At 33.0% G+C, this 21,914-nt stretch overlaps 1 protein-coding gene across 5 annotated transcripts in view; it reads left to right on the top strand.

The window, feature by feature from the left end:
* Window positions 1-21,914, top strand: part of sm (heterogeneous nuclear ribonucleoprotein L) — a 469,971-nt gene that overhangs the window by 377,295 nt on the left and 70,762 nt on the right. For all 5 annotated transcript variants that reach the window (XM_076131364.1, XM_076131363.1, XM_076131361.1 and 2 more), the window contains exon 3: window positions 13,582-13,667. In XM_076131364.1, coding sequence (XP_075987479.1) covers window positions 13,582-13,667 — 86 coding nt within the window. The remainder of the gene's footprint in view (window positions 1-13,581; window positions 13,668-21,914) is intronic.

The following is a 21,914-nucleotide window of genomic DNA, read 5'->3' as shown; positions in this document are numbered from 1 at the left end:
ACTTGATTTCCTTGGAGGTTTTGTAGTTTCCACTTATTCCTTATATTGTGCACTGTTACACGGCAAGGCCATAGAATTTCTGCTTAGATTTTAGTTAGAATTTCCTTTTTCTATATCTTATGCTTGAAATTCTTGTTACTATGGTAAACTTGGTAGTATTTTTTTACTTTTTACTTTGTACTTATAACTGACGGTCGTGTATGACAAGATGACATGTATGAGTCTGAATTAGGAAAGGAAAGTTTGTAAGGATCGTACTAAGTGGCGTTCTTTGGTCTCTGCCTACGCCTATGTGAAAAAGGCGTGATATCATGTATATTTTACTTTTTCTTACTTTGGAGTGTTCAATTTATTAAGTTTTTTATTATTATGAAATATTGTTTTACACAACCTCCAGGTCTTTGGTGTGTTCAAGGGCCTATACAATGCTTGATTTGTAAATAGTTTTTACGTTTTTTTTTCAATTACTAAGAATGTTTTATAACAGTTACCCGTTCAGATAAGCACTTAAACTTGTGTTAGAAGTTCACGAAACAAGTTTGTAGTGCAACGGTTAATATAAAAAATATACAAAACCACGATCTCACTCTTACAACGCCTTTGCCCTTATACACGCTTCATATTGTTGCATATGAACTTATTAACAGCTTTTCCTACCTACTTCATTGTCGAATTCGAGCCCTCACAAACATTCAATTACATTTTTACACGTGATCGGGGTTGCAAATACAATTAATATTTTACAAAAGGTGAGGAAACCCTACGGGATATGAAAGGGAAGACTCAAAAGTGTTTTTCTGAAAAATTAAAGCAATTTTAAGGTCGACTTTTTGCTTTGGGCACCTTTGATGTTTTGAAATAAAAATTGATGGTTCTGATATTATACTTTGTGCTGGGGTTGACTACCTTTAGGGTTATGCGATAAATAAAATATATAAATAAATACAATATGCTTCCCTCTTTTTTGGTATGAATAATTTTTTGGAAATTCAAAATTTTTTGCCAGTTTACGTAATAAAAAAGAGGGAAACATTTATTTTGAGATTACTGTTATGAGTCTTACAACGTCCATTTGTTAATTTAATAAGTCCGTCGTATAGTAGTCGTCGTAGTCGTAGTTTTAATAAGTCCGTCTTTTTACGGCAAGGACCTGCGTTCAGTAACTGGGTAAGACATAATAATTCATATAAACTATTTCTGCCTCCAAATGCTGAGTTTTCAGGAGCAATTTTACAAAAACTTGCAAAAATATTTACAGAAAATAATAATGTCCTACCCAGACGTTTTTTCATCTCTTGTAAAAATGGCTACGACATCCATCGTATCTTTATTGATTGGATTTTTCTTGCTTATGCCTATCTGACATCGTCCGATGAATAGAGATAGGCTCATCCCCTTATTCATCCCCTATTACGCTCATTCTCCGGCCCATTAGGAACTGATAACATCAAAGAGTGAGTAAGATAGTAAAGTTCTTTTAGTTAACTGTTCGAAATTGAATGACTGAAAATAATCAGCACAAAACAATATTATGAGTTTTACTTTAAAAAAATAGCCTTTAACCAGGCGTCTGTTAGGAATTTAAGAGTTCAATTTGACATAAACTCGCATCTTGCACGGAGCAAGACAGGAGATCTTAAAATGTCATCAATCATAATTCTTTGTACAAAGCCTCCGTGCTTAAATAATTTTGCTATTGGGAACACATATTTTCAAATGTACTCTTTTCAACGAATCAATTTTATTATATCTATGTAATGAGCACAAATATGTTCTTGTTACCAATTAATGTTATATAATCTGAAAAAATATCATACATTTCTAAAATACTTTACATTACACAACCCATTTCATTTCTAAATAGCACATTCAGTAAATGCCTCTACGTTTTGTTTATTCATCGAACGCCCAAACGAGTGAACAACACATATTAATAATTGATACATAAATTAAAACGCGCGAGTGTTGACCCTAATATCAGGGGTGTGCTTTCATAGAAACTGTGTGCTGTTCTCGAAAATTGCAAATAGTTTATGCTAAACTTAGACTATTCGCGATTGCAGAAAATTGGTTCCTGAAAATGTAGGCAAAATTGTTTCCTGAAATTATGTTTAAAATTCAGTGGTATGCAAAATAGTGTGTGTTGTGTAATAGTATAGTATGTACAATCAACTAAATTACAACTTTTTAACAAAAATAATAAATTATTAAACTTAGTTAAAATATCATACTAAAGCTACACAGGTTAATTATCTGGGGGCACGGAAGTGCCCCCGCAAGTCGAGCAAAAAAAAGCGGCACGGCCGTAACATCCTTTTCTCGAAGCAATTCGGGCTATTTTTGACACCCCTATAATTTCGTTGTGGATAAAACAAGAAGCCTGGATTTTCAGCAACTAATCAGTCATTGTATAAACACGGTATATTTAAAATTTCACTCAATTTGAACCAGTAGTTTAAGAATGACAACTTGTTAAAATTTTGAATTTTGTCACTCACTGATTCACTGACTCACTGACTCACCGATCATCAAAAGTCTAAGGTACTTCTAGCAGACTTAGAAGCTTAAAATTTAGAATACAAATAGGGTTTAGTGTCTTAATCATGGGAAAAATTAATTTTTTTCTAATTTCGGTCCAGTTTTCTAAATACACCAACTGTAACAATAACTTTGTAATCCCTTATAAATGTATAAGATTACAAGGTTACATTTGCAGTTAATGAATTTTTATTACTGTAGAAAATAAAATAAATAGGTACCTACTATATGAGGCATAACGGGAGGGGGTATAGGGTGGGTAAGGGTGTTTAGCCCATGAAACTGAACAACATTCCCATAGGAAAATATGTTGAATTATGAAAAAAAACGTCTTTCCATACAAATTGGACTTATGTTCGCTCTACAAAAAGAAGTGAGATCCCATCAAAAACATTCTGTAAAAACCTCAAGTCTCGCCGTAAAAAGTTGTGAGATCTATATAATACCAAGTCGATTAATCTATTTAGTCTCTACTTAAAGGACCTTCTGTCTTAAGTTATTACGTATGTTATTATCATGCCAATTAAAAAAAAATACCTTTAAAACAAATAGATCGACTTGGTCATCGCAAGAAAACACAAATTCGCCATTAACATTTCAGGAGCATTAACTTCTCGTCGTGCTGTGTGATACATACTAATAATCAAATCATGCGATGGCCAGGTCGGTCTATTTGTTTTAAAGGTACTTTTTTTTTAATTGGCATGATAATAACATACGTAATAACTTAAGACAGAAGGTCCTTTAAGTAGAGACTAAATAGATTAATCGACTTGGTATTATATAGATCTCACAACTTTTTACGGCGAGGCTTGAGGTTTTTACAGAATGTTTTTGATGGGATATGATATATTCACGTAAACAACGTCATAAACACAAACATTTCAACTACATTATATTTAACGCAGAAACAGATTACCTACAAATTACCACTGTGTAAAACAAAACGTCAAATAAATCTTGCCACCCACTCTCTCGCAAACAACAGGCCTATTACGAACCGAGAGAAAAAAAGAGACAAAAAACATGTGAAATATTAACACGCCAATTAGTTAGGCACAACCCTAAGGGTGGCTTTCCACCAGGGATGTGCTATGAAGCTATGCTACGAGGATGTAATAGATAGCTATCTTCTTCTTATCGTATGGTTAGTGGTCAACCTAGTGTCAAAGTTGTTCAAGCCAGAAGGCCTTTGACGTGGCTTAACGACTGTTATCTTGATTAACAACAACCCGGACTGAATTTTTACGTGCCCTTCGAAGCACGGAGACACCCAGTTCAAATACCACAATGCTTAGAAACTATGTGACTATGTGACGTAGGTCGTGGGTTCGATTCCCACACTGAACAATTATTTGTTTTATCCACAAATATTTTTTTCGGGTCTGGTTGTTCTTTGTGACCGTTGTTTGTATGTTTGTAAAAGTCCTCGCGACACAAGCGCAATTCTTAGTGCGGGAGTTTTCTTTTTCAATATAAATAGAACCGTTTTCACCAGTGCCATACAATATACATCAATGAATATAATTAGTGGATATCAAACGCATCTATAGCAACGTAGTATAGCACATCTCTGTAGAAAGGCACAACCCTAAGGGTGGTAGCGGGGTAGGGCTGTGCGTAATGGAGTTTTTAAATTTTAATTAATTGATGCGGAAGTGTGTGTGTGTTTGTTTTTATTTGAAATAGCGGTACTTGTTTTTTGTTTTAGGGTTCAGTAACTGCAGTCTTCAGGTGTTAAAAGGGTCCGTAGGGACTTTGATGTTTTTGGTTCGTGTTCCAATTTTTCTGTGAATGGCATTGACATATGATTTTTTGGTAGATTTAGGGTAGCGGTTTGTTTACTTAATGTTGTTGCTGAGCATCGTATGGCCATGGGGTTAGATTCCGAGATAGTATTTTTTTAACCCACTACTGTCTCACTGCTAGGCAAAGGTATCCTCCCAAACGAGGGAAGGGTTAGACCTTGAGTCCACCACGCTGGCCAAGTGTGAGCTGGCTTGTACTTTCTTAGCTTTACTCTTACTTTTAATTGTTTTTCATGAAACAAAGCCAGATTTGATAAACAATCACATAGCAAACAAGCCATCATCAGAAAACATAAAATTTTTGGACCCTTTATTTTTTTGACCTTTTACCTATCCCTTTGTGAATTACATCGCCGAGGTCTCAATTACAACGCTGTCCACTTCCGACCTCTACGTTTCGGTTCGTTACTTGTGTTTTTACACTAAACGAATGCTTTCGGCCTTTCCAAAACTGTTATGTTTTTTATATAGTTTTTTGGAGGATGGAAAGATTTTTACTCGAAATTAATATGTGTATGTACATACTAGGCGATTTTCCCGAATCTTAATTTTCTTTTATCTTAAAAATCGCTGAAGTTTAGTATCATTTTATTTATGGTCTGATAAAAAGGCATTCGATATTCTCTATCATAACAAATAAAACAAAAATAATTACCTAGAATAGTTTCCATATTCCATAACATTGCTCATAGCTTAAAATAAGATAAAATACGTTTCAACAAAAAAAATAGGTCTAAATTTACACAAACGCGAAACTACCCTGAAAACAGAAAAAAAAACAAGTTTCACAAGAGAATCAATTTGGCACAGTCCGCGGCTAACCTGTAGAGCCTGTGTACCGACAGCAAATTAACTTAAGTGCCACGCCAATTGAATTTTATTTGTTGATTGTACCACTCTCAATATAACAAGTCAGAATGAATGTTTCAACCGCACAAAAAAAAGCTAGTTTGTTTTCCGTTTTTTGAATAAAAAATGGCGTTTGAAATCTGTATTTTTTTGTTTTTGCTACGGATCTGAGTGGTTCGGTTTGTTGAAATATAAAGTTGGCAGTTTACATATTTCAGGTTTCAATGCATAGTGATATCCAAGTGATGTGTTCATTCGTGCTTTGTTAAATATTTTGAGCTAAAGTCTGGCACATTAAGACTGTTTGATGTAAAGTTTAATTTTTCCATTGTTTTGACTCTTGTTAGGTTTCATTACTAAAGGGTAAAGAGGGTAATACCGAGATGTTGATGTTTCTCTGAACTGCTTTAGTCTGTCTGAACCGTGAGAGTTAAACAGTTTCCTATTTCTACGTATGGTGTATTTCTGCTGCCGCTATAACATCATATAATAACAGAATAAGATAACCCTCTTATTCATAAAAATATATGAAGTTATGAAAGGCTTATAAAGTGTATTGTTTCTTTCAATACGCGAAATGAAAAAGAGAAAATATATTATAGTAGTGTTTTAACTAAAATAGGTTTATAGTGTGTTTATGAATAAGAGGGTAAGTTTCTAAGAGGGCTCTCATATCACAAACCAAGTTTTTTTAGCTCGTCCTCTCGCACTATCTAGTATTCTAAGCCATGGTCTATCCATCCTTTACAGAATGTATCAACGCCTTTTCTATCAAATATTTATACAACCATTAGCTTTGTCAAAGAAAATCCCACATCCTCCCCTCAGACCTTCTACCGCACGTTTTCAAAGATAGTTTATTTCTGTTTCGAATTGATTTGAATGTGAAAGGAGTTGATGTGACATACAACGTCACGTATTCGCACGTGTTATTGGTATTCTAGAGTTTCTTAGAATCAAATATTTTGTGCGCTAGATAAAATTATTTTGGATCTAATAAAACTATATTAAAAGTGAAAGACTTATATATTTTATTCACATATACAGTAAACTCAATAAATATTAGTTCTATATTTCTTTCTTTTTTATATTTTTAAAAAGACAACTCCCGCACTAAAAATTGCTCTTGTGTCGCGGGGACTTTTACAAACATACAAACAACGGACACGAAGCACAAGCAGACCCGAAACAGTTATTCGTGGTTCGCACAAATAATTGTTTTGTAGTAATAATTAAAAAAAAAACGCTCTTTTATGAACACACTACTTCTCAGGGCAGGCTATAGAGGTGTGAGAACTGTCTTTACCAATCCGACATTGGCATCGCAAAGCTTGTTAAACGGTTTATTTTTTATATAATTATTCTGGATTCCGGCATTATTAAATAATTACCCAATCAAAAAAACTTGAACGGGTCTTTTTGTTAGGAATTTTGTCATTTAGAAGTCCAGATTATAGACGAACATAGACGACAGCAGATATACAGCAAAAGTATAACCTAGAAGATTTCTCATTTCCCAAAGTTATTCCTCAAAATTGTCTTTCGTTATATTCAACAATTTATAAACTTTCCCAAGTCTATAAACACTAACTCAACGGAAAAACTAAGTCCAATATCATAAACATGTAGTCCATCGTTCTTGCAACGCCATCTATCGGTGAGTAGTGCGCACTAAACAGTTTTCAACCCCCTAAAACTATTCGTAATGGCTCAAGTCTAACGGTATCATCCCTTAGCCGTCTACGTAAATATTACTTGAAGTTAATAGGGTGACCATAGAGTGGAAGAAAATTAGATTTTATATTAGTTTTTTTAAATTTTGGTTACAATTTTTAAAGGTGATTTTGTAAAGTTTTTGAATTTATTTCTTTATGTGGGACTGGTTCGTAATATAATAATATGTTCTAGTATTATAACTAAATATACACTTACCGGTTACATATTGTGTTAATGAAAATAATTTACTCTAATAATCAAAATATTTACCCTTTAGTTTGATTTGCCTTTAAAACTTTTTGAAATATAAGTGCAGTTTGTTTATTGACTTTTTTTGGCAGGACTCCAAAAGATGCATAATTAATAAATTGATTTCATTTAAACGTAGTATCTAGTGAAAGTAGTTACCCTTTCACGCAAATACTACTGAACCGACTACGATGAAATTTGGTATATAGTTAGCTGAAGACCCAGAATAACACATAGGCTGTTTATCCCGGAGTTCACGAGGGATCAGAATTAACACGGGAAGGTTTTCCACGCGGACGAAGTCGCGGGCGGCTCTAGTATGTCATAATTCTGAAAAGTCAAACTAAACTACATAGTAAATAATATTACTTGCATCATAATCTCGAAACACTGAACTTTTAAAGAGACTATATTTCAAAAGAGATACATGTACTTGACTATTTTAAAATACTACAATGCTCTTTTAAATCATACTCACCCTACATTCTTACAAAAAGTGTTATAAAAAAGCGGCGAAGAGTTACGGCGGCGTCGTTCGCTCGTATGTCATTCGCCAACTACGGAACTTAAACGTTTGCCTAGATAAAATGTAAGGACATTGTTGCTTGTGTTCGAGTTTATTCCTTTGTATGGACGTTTGTGAGCTTCTGAGAAATAATGTTTTATATTGCTTTATCACTATATTATTATATTATAGTCTTCTCATCGTGTCTGTCTGTTTGTGTGGCTGTTTGTGTATGACCCATTCAAATGAAATGAATAGATTTTCATGCGGTTTTCGCTGATAGATACAGTGATTTCCGAGAAAGCTTTTGTCGTATGATTTGCATAGGCTTAGTGTATATGCAAATTACTATTTAACCTTTTTGAAACACTGAAATATTTGCATTTTTGAAAAAATTAAGTATAATATAATAAAAGTAGTTTTAGAAACACAAAAGAAGGTAATTAATATAAACAATAAATGCATAACGTCTGGAGTTAACTTCTAAACTTTATGTAAACAGACTCGTAAAGTCTATCCCTCTTATTCGTAAACACACTATAAACCTATTTTAGTTTAAAAAACTACTATAATATGTTTTCTCTTTTTCATTTCGCTAAGGAGTGAAAGAAACAAAACTCTTTATAAGCCTTTCATAACTTCATATATTTTTATGAATAAGAGGGTATGTTTGTTTTCGCACAAAACTTAGTCTTTATATCTTGTGTTAGCTATTAGTATCATAAGTTAATCACTCTACAATATTCTATCTACACTATACTATCTATACTAATATTATAAAGCTGAAGAGTTTGTTTGTTTGCTTGAACGCGCTAAGCTCAGGAATTACTGGTCCGATTCAAAAAAATATTTCAGTGTTAGATAGCCCATTTATCGAGGAAGGCTAAAGGCCATAATCATCACACTACGACCAATAAGAGCAGAGTACCAGTAAAGAGTGTTACGAAAACGGGGAAAATTTTAACCCATTCTCTCTTATGTGACGCAAGCGAAGTTGCGCGCGTCAACTAGTCTTTAACAAAGGACACAGTTTCGTAAAGTCAGTCGGTTCGATCCCCGCGCGGGTGTCTGTCACCCGCACAATTAGCAACAGTCACCAAGTCGCAGCGCTCTGAGCTCAAAGGTAGTCGGTTCATTACCTATGCGAGGCTAATTTGATGGGTAACTTTGAACGGTTGTACAATCGATTGTGTTTTGGTATGCAGCTAGGATTATAGGATGTAATGTGGGTGGTATTTCACTTTAGTCTACTTCGCTAATTATGATATTTATTAGAATACTTACTATTAACTGAAAAAATGTATGGAAGCTTTAAACTTCTTCTTGCTATTAAGCTCCTTAGCTTAATTGCTTTTAATAGCATAAAAAGCTATACATTTCCCTGAGTGTCTAGCTTTTTTTGGTATTTTCTGTTGATAAAAGGCGTGATTTTTTTATGTAAGTACCCATTTGCGCAAGAAGACTTGTGATCTAAATTAAGTCAGATCCAAGATTTCGTATTTGGCATTTCTATCGATTTTTTAAAAACCTCTTATTCTTATCGCAAAGCATTACAACGTACCTGCACATGATAACACTCACAAATCAGTCATTTATACGTATTAAAATACGTTTAATAATATTTGGTTCTGTTGTTACAATCCCACCCCTTTGCGCAAAAATACGCTTGAAGCAATAAAACAAATTTACACCCCGTCACCTTACCCGAGAACCGAACCCGACACCCTTAACAAGGCGGTTCAGAAACCCGGAAAAATCGTATTAAAATGGAACTCAAATATTTTCATTAAAGAAAACAAAATGAAACATCACGCGTGCAAAGTGGTTGAAAATGGCCGGGTTTTTAATTATTACTCGCGAACCCGGGTTACTACGCTACGGGTTTGAAATTAATTACGGTATGATGTTACATACTACCACAGATTTAAGATATAATTGGATGATTATACCTGAGTTTGTAGCTATTTTTTAAGTTGGCAAGCATGTTTTTGACTTGCCAACAGATAAAATATAATATTAAGGTTTTGTTTTTCGTGAATAATTTTTTACTAATGAGTGTTAAGGCTTTATATAATAAAATGTTGTATTGTTGTAATGAGATTCTAATTTGACGTTATGCTAAAGTAAAAATGATATAACTATGTCTGTCTATATGATACGCTCTTTCGTCTATACTACTGAACGAGTATACCAGCAGTAGAGTAATTTATTTAGAGTAGATTTTGCTTAAATTTTCATAAAAAATATTTGTAAAATTTATGAAATTATACATACAATTATTATACCGAACTGTATTATCCTTAATGACTATAATAAAATATGGTACAACATTTATCGAAAACTACCGACTGTAGACTAACATTAGAAGTGTCACGACTCTACGTGGGTAAAGTCACGGGGAATAGCTAGTAAATTTATCCAAAGAATATGTCGAGACAAATGCTCACAATGCTTGCAATCTTGTGTGAATACGAGCTTGCATATTGAAGCGAGTAACTTGCATTGTTCTGCGTCGCTTGCCGCTTTGTTACCGGGTTTATTGGACGTATAGAACAAAATGAGCAATGGATACGAATTGTATTAGACTGAGAAAAGATCGGTGATCGGGTGACGAGGTGAGCAGTCTTTTAGCGATATTTGAATTGAATGAATAATATATTGGAAGATGCTTATGATATTAAATTTCATTTCTCTGAGTTTTTGAAATTTGAAAATATGTTTCTAATGCAATTATACTTTGTTATGTAAGTAGATAGATCCCATTAAATGTAATTTTGAACCACTATTTGACTATCTAAAAGGTTAAAAGTATTTTTTTAACCCATTACTGTTAGAGCAAATGATAATTATTTCTAATACCTTCGAAACGTCCTGTGTGTTGCCTCAGGTTCGAACCGTCGACAACTTGCGTGAAAGGTGCCAAATTATACCACTCGGCTATCACTGCTTAAGCAAATGTTCCATCATTTTACCAATAGATTCTATAACAGTTATCGCAGTCAATATCAATATTTTCCACTGAACAAAAGCAACAAAAACAATAAATGAAAACCAATTCCAGACACTCGACATTCCAATATACAGTTTTTTTTATTAAAAACTACCTCGATCGAATGTCAAATGCAAAATGTTATTACGGCCCGCAGTGTAAGGATTTCAATTCCAACAAGTGGGTTTGGTATTGCCGCGCGGCGTACACTGCGGGCCAACGCGAAGTGTACACTTTATATTGCTTTAGTTTTTATTGTAAAACGTTTTTGCTAGTTTGCGTAATGGAACTTCGATTTGTCGGTTTTTCTATTTTTATTCAATTATGCCAGTTAAATGGTTTCTGAGTGCTTGTTGCGTCTTGAAAGCACTATGAATTAATAGTTTGATAATAAATGCTGTTTGTAGATGATAGTGCTTTTAGGAAAATTATACTGGACGGTAACGGCTAGCTTTGACAATGTTTATTTCAATTTGAAGAGTTTCTCTAGCTACCCGAATAATGTTATGTAAGCTGCAGTTTTTGTTACAACATTATTATTATTGGCGCAGTGGTTTAAGCGGTCACCTCGCCGCAACAACCGTAGCGCCGCGTGTGGTGGGTTCGAATCCTACCCGGGACAAATCTTTGTGTGATGAGCACGAGTATTTGTTCTGAGCCTGGATGTTAATGTATCTATATAAGTTTGTATTTAGAAGTATATAAGTATGTTTATCAGTTACTTGGTTACCATAGTACAAGCTCTGCTTAGTTTGGAATCAAATGACCGTGTGTGAGTTGTCCAATAATATTTATTTATTAAGTTTATTATAAACAAACAAACTATTTACTACTAGCTGACCTGTCGAATTTCGAACCGCATAAAAATCGATAAATAAAACGCGAAACAATAATTGCAGATTTAAACCTTCCCTGAACATCCACAAATATTTCAAAACCAAAACTAACTAAATTGCCCTAGCCATTTTCGAGATATAACGCGACAAACGAACAGCAATTCATTTTTATTTATATATATGTTACTGTAAAAGCCCGAACTGTGGTAAATCCTAAGATTTTCCGGTAAAACCTAAGATTTACCAACTCTCAGTGGTAAAAGTCCGAACAAGCCAGAGTTTAAAAACTATGTTACGATATATAAAAAAATCCTCCTTCATAACTATGTTTATAACTATTTCACGGTATAACTATAAACTGTGACATAGTTATAAAAAAGGAGTTTTGGGCAAAACGACATGGGTAGGTTAGGTTAGAAGGCTAAGGTGGGAGCGAGCGAAGCGAAGCTCCCACCTTAGCCTTCGTGGTTATTTTTTTTTAACCACCCAGAAGGAGGAGCCCCGCGAAGCGGGGCTCCGGCAACATCTCGATATCATCAAGGGAATATAGGTAAAAGTTCGAAATAAAAGAATTATTCGGACTTTTACCATTGCGAGTTGGTAAATCTTAGGTTATACCGGAAAATCTTAGGATCTACCACCGTTCGGGCTTTTACAGTAACATATACATTTGTAAATATTCGTAGACAGTGAAAATCAAAGGCACAACTCTTTGTCGCGACTACCAGCTTATCAGCAACTTTATCAACATAACATCGGCTTATTTGACATCTCAATTCAATACAATATGTGTTCCCAACTTGATATTACACTCCACAAAACTTAACCTTACAAGCCTGCCTCCTGCCTTGGCCATTCTGTTCCACCCCTAAGGCACTGGTGTAGACAGTTACAAAACTTACCCCCAGTTATACAACCCCTAACTATTGGAAACTGTACGTGATCGCCGCTGCTTACGATGCATAAGCCTTTGGGATAGCAAACGTGATTTTGAGAAATCTTTGGTTTTAGTTAAAGTGATTGTTACTAAGTTTTTTAAGGCGTACCTGGTGTTATTATCTATATTTTTTTGGGAATAAGAGATATAATATGTTAGCTACTTTTATAAACTATTTTTAGGCAATAAGTCATTAATTTTTAAATAAACGAATGTTGTGCTAAGAAACATTTCTAGGTTGAAAAAAATATAGTTATATCTTAATTCTTTCTATTTCTAAATTCCAAATGCGCTTTTCTACGTGGAAAATATGTGTCGAAAAAAATATTTGTGATCATTACCTCTAAAATCGTAATACATGACTATCTATTAAATTATTTCAAGAAATACATTTTAAACAATAAATAATGTTAGTATACATCAAAAATATGTTACGCAGTTTAATAAGCCCATTTAAAATCTCCCATTAAACAAGTCTAAAGCCTTAAATTAAAATATACGCGTGTAAATAATTTTGTCCCACACCTCACAGGCCCCGCGTCAAATCGGCTATACTAAAATGCATGTGATTTGAATTTCAGAGCCCCTCTAACACCTCCACACGGGGCACAAATAAATATATTTACATATACTTAACTCCTACTTAGGACTTAAAGCTTCTAAGTATTTTAGTGTTTCTATTTGTTATCCTTTTAGTAGGATAGGATTTTGAAGAATTTGAAACGGATCTATATAGTCTAGATTTTTGGGTTTAAGTTTACAATCGTAATTAAATGTTAGTTGGTAAAATAAATAAGGTTAATTGATTATTATAAGTTACGTGGAATCAGTCGTTTCTGCTTTCGATACTGATATTTAGGGTAGAGTTTATTTATAAGCTTCCTATATTCGATACCTACCATATTATTAGAATAGGCAATAAATTTTCAAGATTTTAAATACAAATTATTTTTTAGGCAAATATCGAACTGTAGCTACAATGTCGCGTAATAAACCAAAATTATGATAAAATCAGTGTCAGTTTAAAGAAATTCAGGAAACGATTCTTTGGTTTCTTGTTGTTTATCATTTAAAAATAAAACATTAGTACTTAGTGCATAAGTGATATGTATTTTTGTACATAATATTAACATTTGTATGTATGTTTGTTACAGGACGTGATACACACGATCAGCACACCACACGGACAAGTACAGAGGATCGTCGTGTTCAAGAAAAACGGTGTACAAGCCATGGTTGAATATCCTTTACAATATAACATAGTAAATCATTAGTTCAGACTTTAGAAATTCACCTGAAAGTATCATGACTTTCATAATATTAATGGTGTGAGCAAGTTAAGACAGTTTGATTTTACGATTTTGATAATTATTTTAAATTGAAGAGTATAACTCCAAAGATGTATATCTAAATATTCGTGCATGACACTGTATTTCAAGTATTTAACTAAACCATACATTAGTATGTTAGTTCAGTAGTGTAAAAATAATTTAAAACAAATCTATTAATATTATGTTGTGTCGATGTCCAATAGTTTTAAACTGTAGCCTACAAAGAATTAATTAATCAATCCCTAATATTTATACCGAAAACGGAAACGCCAGAAGGATAGTCGGATACCCTAGAAAAACGTATATAGATCTTATATATACGTGTTGTCTCGCAAAAAGGGCAGGTGTACTAGTAACAAAAATAACATAACAATGTCTTCCTTCAGTCAACTGTCTAGTCTTCTTACCAAGTACAGACTAAAATAACTTCAACCAAACATATGATTGACATAAACGTCATCTTCAGTCAATAAGATATAAAAATAATAATATATTCATCAAACTCGTTATAAATATGAGTATTTATTTCGATTCCACTCAGTTCAATACAGCGTGGGCATAAAATAAAAACTTTGTATATTTTTTTTCACCTTGGGTGAGGTCTTAGTGCGAGCGGGCTCATAAGCGGAGCGGGAAGATTTTGAATCCATGAATTTTCTCAAAGAACATCGCCATTGATTTTGTTTGTAATCGAACTCTTATTTATCTCTTTTTAAACATAAAACTTATGTTTAAGAGCAGATTATTCTTTTAGTCATCACACACCGATTCTGAAACAGTTTATTCGAAGAATACATTAAAACTTAAAATGGAATTAGTGTTCAATCCACTTTTATTTACATAATAAATGTCATCATATTATCAATAAAAAGATTTTCTCTTACAAACACGAAAATAGCAAGAACACTGGTCGTATCATACTCTGTAATTCTTTTGCACTTGTATCAAAATCAGTTATACAGCGTTTTACCTCCTCGCTCGCAGTGAGGCCCGTTCCTTTATCGTTCAGTACAGGCGTCGTTGGCCTCATTCAAACGGCTATAAAACTGTACATAAATAAACAGATAGTTTGCATTTATTCCAACAAAGTACTTCACTACTTGTACTTTACCAATAAAACAATATAGAAGTTACAATGTATACAGATTTGAGTGTTTTGTATTGATTTTGATCGTGATTTTATTATTTTGTCTGCATTGCAATCGTGATTAAGTATTTACTGTCAAAATGGGATCAAAATAAAATCTGCTTTACATAAATATTAAATGCTACTTCTTGAATATTAATTGATGTTTACTTCTTACTTAATTATCTCGCAGCAAGTGGTGAGGAGCTGTAGGTAATTGGCCATCTGTGTGCTATGTAATTTCTATATTTAATATTATAAATAAAATAAAAATAATCAAATTTAATTTTGTCTCCTGTCTGTAGTCGGTAAGTTGGGCTCAAAAACTATAAAACTTATTTCTCTGTACTCAGTTATTATGAATAATTAATTCATATCAACATTGTGATAAATACGACAGTAAGTAAATGTAACAAACACACTTTCAAAGCTAGAATGCTTAACCGATTTTAATGGAATTTTAAGATTATTGTTTCCTACAGATTCCACGAGACTACAGAAAATGTATTAAAATTGTCATATCTTTGGAAAATATACTGAAAATCATGGGCAATCCCTCGGCAACGAAGTCAGGGGCAGCCATTGTTAAATTCCCAGTAATTCAGGTGTATCTCGTAGTAATATAAACGGTTACAATTTATTAGATCATTGCCGACGTAATGACCGGGCCACGGTTTATGTCCCGGTTAACGATATACCCGGGTAACGATCTATAGTAAGTAGATATTGTGGGTAATTATATTGATAGTAGTTTTATAATACGTAACAATCGTGCGAACTATAATAATATAACAGTCTAAAGAATCATAGTAATGTGACAATGTGTAAGTGCGAGAGAGAGTGAAAAAATTACATGGCGTAGTTCGCTCGTTTGTAATTGCCCGAGTATAGTGAGTTTTGTGTCTACTTTGACTGATCTTTATGATGATGCCTCGGATTCGATTACCGGATCGGATAAAGTAGTTAATTCACTTTGAATAGCTTCATGGGGTGCAGAATATTGCTTTAACGGAAAGAAAGTATACGTTGTATACAGTTAAAGTTGTCATTAATTCTCTGATTTCAACAGCCCTTATATGTATTTGGGAGTACAATTTCTTTAACCGAAGATCACAAAACACATGGCTGTTTAGTTGTTCTTAAAAAGAACACTTTGCAAAATTTGCTTTTTTCCCATCACTCATTGCGTATAAAACATACGCAATGCATTAAAAAGAAAAACTTTCCGATTTTAAAACGCATTCTAAGAAAAAGCACTAAATAGAATAATAGTCATAATAATATGACTAATGTTACCAAGAATCTTAATAAAATGTTCCGCTCAAACAAAATAAAAGAGAATCTTCACGGGCCATATAACACGCCATTAATAATATTACGAACTATTGCCAATAACCTACTCATTGTGAAACAAAACTTTAAAAAATGTATATCTGTTTGTCATAGTTTTACTGCTAAACTGTTGAACAGCTTTTAATGAATAAATTCTAGTTAATTTATCGCGTTCTATTATTTTGTAGTGTTTCAAGGGGTTAAAAAACCGTTGAAAGTTAAAAGTATTTACCGGGTTGGGCTTTCTTTGGTATTTTTTGTTACCAAATGAACACTTACTTCTGCCTAAACTGCCATGGGAAAAAAACAAACAATAAGCTCTAAATTCATAAATCAATACTTGGATTAAATAACAAAATTCACATCACAAAAAATATAACAAAGAGCCATATTTTGTAGCCAACACGAGCAAAACCGCAGCTAAACCCTAGCAAGATATAAAAATATCAACAAACAGTTTTCCATCTATTATAGAAATGAGTAATGGCTGCCATTGGGTTTGTTTTAATTCGGCACATTATTATTATTATTATGACACATTGACTCACGCACAAAGTCTGTGGTGTCCACTTACGTCTGTAGATTGTTGTTGTATTTTTTTTATTATGGGTAATGGTGTCAAGTAGTGATGTTAAGCTACTGGCAGGGAGGACGGTTGTTAGATGGGTGATCAGTTTGGAAAATCTCAGTATAGGATTAATTGATCTTGTTATGTTATGATGTTTCTACTAAAAAGCTTTTTTTGTTGTATGAATTCAATCAAAATTTCCTTTAATTGGGTTATTCCACTTAACTCCAAAAAAACGTTCCACTTTAACTCCAAAACAGTTTTAATAAATATTTTATTTAAATATAATTCATTCCACTTTAACTCCAAGAAATCAGCAGAAGTAGAGTCAGCAGCATAAAATATTTAGCCATACGGATGACATGGATGCAGAGGGAGCAGTTCGAGTCGCTGCACTACGCGCAGGCATGGTCAGGCCCTGAATAATTATAATATTGAACATCCAATCTTATTACGTAGTAAACATCACTTGAAAAATCAAAAAAAAAATCTAAAATTATAAGAACATCGAAGCGAACAGCGCGTGTACTCCGACAACTTATATCTAAAAAACTTATATCTTATACATTAAAACCTGCACTATTTATTTTATGTTAACTTAGCTAAGTAAGAAATTTAATTTTTATTTAGAACTTTATTCTAATATAACAGCTTAATCCCGTCCTTGACTTTCAATCTTTTCACCAGGATAGCACTTTTGATCCTACGGTGTTCGTTTTTGAGGACGATGAACTGACTAACCTAATTATACACTAGTCCCAAAAATTAAAGGATATAAAAAAACATCCAAATTTTTGGGTGATTTTCAACAAGCTGTAACTCTGAGGAAAATAGTTGTACAGAAAAAATAAAAAAAGCAAATTGTAGCTCCAAGTGTCTAGTTTTCAGATATGACCATGAAAATTTTTTGTCATGGCCAGGTCTGGAGAAATCCTACGAAAACTACAGAAAAAAAAAATTCCAAATTTTTTCCCGTCTAAAAAAAGGTCCACGGGCTTCAAAAAAATTTTTTTTATTGTTTCGTTCAAAAGCTCTTTTAAAAAATTTAATCCTCTTTAATTTGCCGTATTCAAAAAGCCTGTACGACGATTTGCCGCGGAGTTATGGTCAATCAAAGCAAAAAAGTTCTTTTTGACTTTGATATTCAATAACTCCGGAAATAATGATTGTACAGGAAATCAAAGGAGGGTTTTGAAAACTGCACAAAATTCTCTATAAGAAAATGTAAACATCATTGAGAAAAAAAAAAATTTTTGAATTGAAAACTCGGAATGAAAAAAGGACAAAAATTCGCAAAATTAAGGATATTTGGATAACTTGGTATAACTTTGGATAAAATGGATGAACGAAGGATATCGTCGGTAATTTTTCAACCTCAAAGTGTCCCCTAGAATCCCTCAAAAATTCAAAGCGCTGCGATGTTTTTTTCATTGTGCCCCGAAGCTTCAAATTCTTTGTTTTTGCAAAAATCACCATTATGAGCAATTTTGAAATGATGAGTTTAAAAAAAAAAATTCTCTCTAAAATCTTATTTTTTTCGATTAATAAGCAAATCGCGTGCCTATGCTCATCCTCATCCTCATACTGCAGTTCGCACGCGATTTTTTCTCCGCGCAAACAACGTAACAACGCTTAATCATCCAGCTATGAGTCCTGATTTGAACCCAATTGAGCATGTTTGGGACATGCTTGGGCGTCGATTGTGGTGAGACAATCTTTTTAATCGAAAAAATAAAGATTTTAGAGAGAAAATTTTTTTTTTATTAAAAAAATGAATAACAATCACGGAATTGCTCACAATGGTGATTTTGCAAAAACAAAGAATTTGAAGCTTCGGGGCACAATGAAAAAAACATCGCAGCGCTTTGAATTTTTGAGGGATTCTAGGGGACACTTTGAGGTTGAAAAATTACCGACGATATCCTTCGTTCATCCATTTTATCCAAAGTTATACCAAGTTATCCAAATATCCTTAATTTTGCGAATTTTCGTCCTTTTTTCAGTCCGAGTTTTCAATTCAAAAATTTTTTTTTTCTCAAAGATGTTTACATTTTCTTATAGAGAATATTGTGCAGTTTTCAAAACTTTCCTTTGATTTCCTGTACAATCATTATTTCCGGAGTTATTGAATATCAAAGTCAAAAAGAACTTTTTTGCTTTGATTGACCATAACTCCGCGGCAAATCGTCGTACAGGCTTTTTGAATACGGCAAATTAAAGAGGATTAAATTTTTTAAAAGAGCTTTTGAACGAAACAATAAAAAAAATTTTTTTGAAGCCCGTGGACCTTTTTTTAGACGGGAAAAAATTTGGAATTTTTTTTTTCTGTAGTTTTCGTAGGATTTCTCCAGACCTGGCCATGACAAAAAAATTTCATGGTCATATCTGAAAACTAGACACTTGGAGCTACAATTTGCTTTTTTTATTTTTTCTGTACAACCGTTTTCCTCAGAGTTACAGCTTGTTGAAAATCACCCAAAAATTTTGATGTTTTTTTATATCCTTTAATTTTTGGGACTAGTTTAATAACTTAAATCAAAATTACTGGTTTGTGAAAAATTACTAGGACGTTTGGTATATGGGCTTACACCAAAATATCGTCAAGATATAATTTTTGCTGCTGACTCTACAAAAACTCTTTTGGAGTTAAGTGGAATTGATGTAGGGAAATATTTCTATCTGTAAATTATTTTTTTTATTGCTTTGGAGTCAAAGTGGAAATAATGTATGGGATGTTAAAGTTTAGAGAACAATGGATTTGGAGTTAAGTGGCATAACCCCTTTAATTCATAGTACTATTTTAAATCGCAAGTATGCAATGTTTAATTAACTGGGTTTTGAAATACGCTGTCTTATTTTTGATCTTAACACACTTTTCACACCTCCTATACAATTTTTTTTGAAAATATCCTAGTTTATCCAATTTAAATAGTTAGAACCAATCATGCAACAAAAACAGATTTATGCCACAAAAGTGAATCAAAGTCCAATAAATTGATATTGAAATGGCAAATATTTCAATAGTCAACAGAATCACGTGAATCCACTTATCGTGCTATATCCGGCTATTCTTTGCCCTGGCAACTTTGTCGATATTGCGTGATTTATTTTTAAACTACTCTACAATTGCATAAAGGCGAACGGCAGGTTTATATGAAGAATTCGTACAGCTTATAAAATGTCATGTTTAGGTTTACTTTTTGTTTTAATTGGTAGCTAATATGATAGACAAGCTTATTTTAAAATTCTTATATTTTTAAAAGTTGGGAGGTAAAAGTTATGTCCATTTTTAGAAGCCCCGATAGTTCGCTAAATTGCTCAGATGCTGTCAAAACCACAATTCAAAACAACAGCAAATTGGCGGATGCGTAGACGTCAGACGAAATGTGACGTCTCATGAGATTTTCTTTTTCTTTAGTTGTCAACAAATATAAGCCATGGACCAAAAATTATTATTTAAATAAACAAATACTTTCTAATTAATCCGGACTTCTAAAAATAATACTCCTAAATAAAAATAAGTGACTTAGTCCCCTTAATAAGTGGTACAAATTCTGTTACGAAACAACACAAACTTTAAGCTGTACGAAATCTGCCGATCTCCTTTGAAATGAAAAATTACCAATATGAGAAACACCGCACGTTTTAAAAATGTACCATCGAATTTTATTGACTTGGTAGCCATTTCAGGATCCGACATTTGGAGTTTAAATCCTTTTACGACTTCAAAAATGTAAGGTTCTATTTTAAAAATATGAGCCTACAAAAAAAATATCCAAAAGCTAAAGTCTAAAAAAATACAACTATGACTTCTTCTTTTAACAAAACAAAAATGGATACGTTTTTTAATAGTTTAGCTTAATACTTTAACGCAAAAAAATAATTACTACGACATTTATGTTAGTAAATATTCTAAAAATCTAGGAGCTCTTCTTCTAAACCAGTATTCTTACCCGGGACTTTTAATACTCAGATCCACCGCGCATCAGCCATTCAGTTCCTAAATACTTTCAAAACTCGGACAGTAAAAACTTATTAAAATACGTCCCCGAACAGAACGGACAAACCGCAGACGAGAGGCAATCTTAAAACATCTGTCTAATTACGGCTCTCCATATTTTTATCAAAAGACAAATTTTATTCAAATGAAACCACCAAGTTTTGGACATCAAATTGTAACAGTGATTGCTGGTTTTTATTACTAAGTATTTTACATAATGTTATAGCGTTGTGTCGAATAGATAAGGGTGTATTTTTGGGTGTATTTTTGAATAATAATCTCGTTAAAAGAAGATTTTGTTTGACACTTGTCTTTTCTCAATGAGGAAGCTGCAAAAAAACAATATCCACAAAAAATCTTTTACAATTTTACCTGTCCTATGAATCAGTCTTATATACTTAGTTTATGTTTATTTCGTGTATTTAGAAACTATATCTTGCTAATGATTTTGAGATCCAGATATTCTACAAAAAATTTACTTTTTTTTTTCTCTCTCATGTCTTTAAGTGTTGTCGCCCCCTATTCCATGGAACTACCGTACATATAAAGAACTTTTAAAAATCTGAACCTTTTAGGGTCCTTTTTAAATTATTCTACCTATGGTTTTTGGAAAAACTGGTGTAATAACATGATATATCATATAAAAATTATACCAATACCTAAAACTCTTCCGTCCAAAGCCAGTGTTTATACCTCGTATTTGTCCGTCAATTTTCCGTTGACAGTCTGACCCGTATGCGTTCGACGTTTCATGCACTAACTAAGTGTATCAGGGTCTAATCTAACTGCGTTACCGGCCGTGTATCGAATTACTTGATAAATTATCGGCCGCCTGATACCACTTACCTGACAATATTACCAATACTTCGTTAGAATATACATACATACATGTGTCAGAACAGTTATGTATATTGACCTTACATACGATTTAGAATGAGTAGTAGTATTTTGTTTTTGTAAATTCTTTTTGCCCAGTTTGATTATCATTTTTTTTTAAAAAAGAGAGTAAGACAAATAAGTTTCCAATTTCACTAAACTTGCATGTTTAGTGAAATTAGAAACTTATTTGTTTGTCATACGTTTAGTTGGCAACCTAGTGCTAAAGTTGTTCTTGCTGCTCAAAACGCAGT

This window comes from Anticarsia gemmatalis, chromosome 26, assembly GCF_050436995.1.
Source record: "Anticarsia gemmatalis isolate Benzon Research Colony breed Stoneville strain chromosome 26, ilAntGemm2 primary, whole genome shotgun sequence".
Lineage (NCBI taxonomy): Eukaryota > Metazoa > Arthropoda > Insecta > Lepidoptera > Erebidae > Anticarsia > Anticarsia gemmatalis.
This window is presented reverse-complemented; position numbering and strand designations above follow the sequence as displayed.